The sequence below is a fragment of the Dinoponera quadriceps genome, unplaced genomic scaffold (assembly GCF_001313825.1).
Source record: "Dinoponera quadriceps isolate SergipeBrazil2010 unplaced genomic scaffold, ASM131382v1 scaffold895, whole genome shotgun sequence".
Classification (NCBI taxonomy): Eukaryota; Metazoa; Arthropoda; class Insecta; order Hymenoptera; family Formicidae; genus Dinoponera; species Dinoponera quadriceps.
The window spans coordinates 9,520-12,182 of record NW_014554979.1 but is presented as its reverse complement, the minus strand read 5'-3'; the positions used below and the strand labels follow the sequence as shown (position 1 = coordinate 12,182).

General features: G+C 42.7%; 1 protein-coding gene across 3 annotated transcripts; it reads left to right on the top strand.

Moving 5' to 3' along the window:
* Positions 1-240: 240 nt before the first annotated feature.
* Positions 241-1,937, top strand: LOC106742695. 3 transcript variants are annotated; one of them, XM_014615893.1, is made up of 3 exons: positions 241-512; positions 1,179-1,309; positions 1,389-1,937. In XM_014615893.1, exons 1-3 carry the CDS (start codon positions 510-512, stop codon positions 1,558-1,560), a joined length of 306 nt encoding a protein of 101 aa, XP_014471379.1. In that variant the 5' UTR covers positions 241-509; the 3' UTR covers positions 1,561-1,937. The 3 variants fall into 3 exon arrangements, with proteins under 3 accessions (XP_014471379.1, XP_014471378.1, XP_014471377.1); XM_014615892.1 differs by lacking the exon at positions 241-512 and having other exon boundaries at positions 1,113-1,309; positions 1,475-1,937; XM_014615891.1 differs by lacking the exon at positions 241-512 and having other exon boundaries at positions 1,113-1,309.
* Positions 1,938-2,663: the final 726 nt, after the last annotated feature.

The window sequence follows — 2,663 nt, the reverse complement described above, 5'->3', positions numbered from 1 at the left end:
TTCTACGAGAATCGTCGACATAACGCTCCCTTCAAAGAAAAGATAATTTGTGGAAGAGTAGTCGAGCAATATATGTTTTAACGCATGATGCGCCTGGCGGGGTGCGTGGATCGGAAAAGAAATTAGTCCTACCCGCCCTCTGCACCCCGCCTGGCGCCCGGGCTCCGTGTCGCTCCGCGAGATGTGGTGGTACTCACACTCTCGCGCGTAATCCTCCGCAGTCGACATTGGATCGTGCGCGTAGACGCACGTTCTCTCTCTCTCTCTCTCTCTCTCTCGTCGTTGTCGTCGTCCCGATGACGCGAGACTACTGAAGAGAAGGTGGCGGTGAGCGGGCGGTTTTATTCGTGGTTGCGCGGGCAGTTTATCTCTCTCTCTCTCTCTCTCTCTCTCTCTCTCTCTCTCTTATGATAATATTTATATATATATATTGACGCGCGTGTGGTATTTGTTTGATATGAAAAAAGGGGAAAGAGGATGAGAAAAGAAAAAAAGAAAAAGAACAAAAAATGGTATGTTTAATTTTTTTATTGTATATGTAGAGCCGTAGCATCCGGCGGTACTTTGTAATGTCCCCACGGGAGAGTCGCGCCGCTCGCGGAAACGGTTATTACGTAACGCTTGTCGTCGTGCGGGCTGAGAGCGAGTTTTCTCTCCGATACGGTGTATACTTCGTGCAATCTCGATCTTATGCACGATTGACGGATCGTGCGTTCCGTCGCGTCGCGCAAACATCGCGTGTAATCGTCGAATGTAATTTGCTGCGCGACGATGTGTCTGTGCACTTTTTTTATTATCTTTGTGTCCTTGCGACCGTCCACCCGATAGGCGTACATCTTCGCTCGTAATGCACCGAATTCGCTCATGACGGCGACAAAATTTTCGTCCTTCACAAGACCGGGCACGCGCTTGTTTGTGCGCGGCATATCGTACGCGTTCGCCGTCGAATAGTCGCTCGTGTCGAATCGCGCCAGATTGCGCCGCATACACTCATATGGATTCGTCGTGTTTGTGTCGATGTGATAAGTCAGACTGTCGGTGTCGGTATACAATAGACGACAGCACGATGAGGACGATGACGAACCGTTATCATTAGTATTACTATCCTCGATGTGGCGTGCATCGTAATGTACGCGTTAATCGATAATAAACGTTCCCCCTCTACCAACTACCGCCAGTCCAACGGTGAGATGACCGACACGAGAAAACGAAAATCACACGACAACGACGACGTTTCAACAAAAGGACCCGTTATAAATAACAACGGTGGTCAGACACGAAACAAAAAAATTAACAATAAATGGAACAAGTGAGTTTTATTATTATTGTTTACTTAAAAACACTTTTACTCACATATCGAGTTACTACTACTACCATTTGTTCACTAGAAACGATGAAAGTGCCAACATTCCAGTTCGAATCTTAACAAGAAAATACCTACTGACGAAAATGTGTTACAAATTCATTGAAATAGGAATCACAGCGACGCTTCCATCCCACGTAAGCGTCGTCATAGGCAACAATTACGGCAAGGAAATCTCGCCCTCAGCAACCGTTTAGAAAAACTTCCTCGAGCTAGAATCAAACGTGATGTCGAGTCTACGAGGCAGTGGCAAAAATGTTAGAGGAGGAACAGGAGATTTCCCCAACGATATTCTGATCGAGAATTTAACGCTACACTTCGGAAAAATCAATAATTTACCATTACTTACACTGGAAACATACACGACTTGTCGTCTGTCCGTGTCGCAAGCCACCGTTATCAATATATACAAACTCAAACATTGTATAAACCGCATCACCAACTTAATATGTGCAATTATTAATAACGCGAAATTACGACAATTTCTCGACATTGCATGCACAATACCCGATAATGTGAATATCACTAAAGTAATACTAAACAGCGATTTGGTCGGTCGAAACAATATAATCGACTGCAAACTCGTCGCATTGATTTTCAACAAATAAGAAAATATACATTTAAGATTTTTTACTTAACCATAAAGCAATTTCTTTTTTATCCTCTACGTGCGCGCAACGAATCGCAGAATATTTTTATAAACAAAGTTTCATCATTAAATAAAAGAATTCCACAAATAAATGTACACAACATATATTTTTTCTCTTTATTTTTTTCTTTTATGCATAAACAATATAAATACATATATATTTTTTTCTTTCATACATAACAACAGTATATTATTTTCATTTTTCTCTCTCTCTCTCTCGAACGACTCCAGTCAACGCTTTCCATTTTGCCCGCCAATTTCTTTCTTTTTTCGATACATCACGCCTAGAAAGCAATTTTTTTTTTACGTTTCGATGCTCGAACTTAGAAATTGTGTCCTTATTTTTGCATATTTCCATCAAGTGCGAGGCTCCCGTCCTAAAATATCTTTAGTAAGGTAAATTTGGAGACGAACGAGCTCAGTGCCCCTCTTACCCGGTGATTTCACCGTGAACACGCGTCGATTCTCCACCTTTGCGATATATTGTTGCACGCAATCCCGCGTGATTTCGCGACAATCGTCAAACAATGCGTCCAATCCACCACCACTACCCTTTTCTCCATCAACGATCTCCATTGCTTCCTGCTTTTCCTCAACAACCCTCTTATCAATTATCATCAGCACCTTCATACCACCACCATTATCATCGAC

Bases quoted from the DNA above. Each gene is read 5' to 3' on its own strand.
- LOC106742695 (XM_014615891.1), top strand. From the start codon at position 1,128: ATGTACGCGTTAATCGATAATAAACGTTCCCCCTCTACCAACTACCGC. The intron at 1,310-1,388 runs GTGAGTTTTATT...TTTGTTCACTAG, and splicing joins ATTAACAATAAATGGAACAA to AAACGATGAAAGTGCCAACA.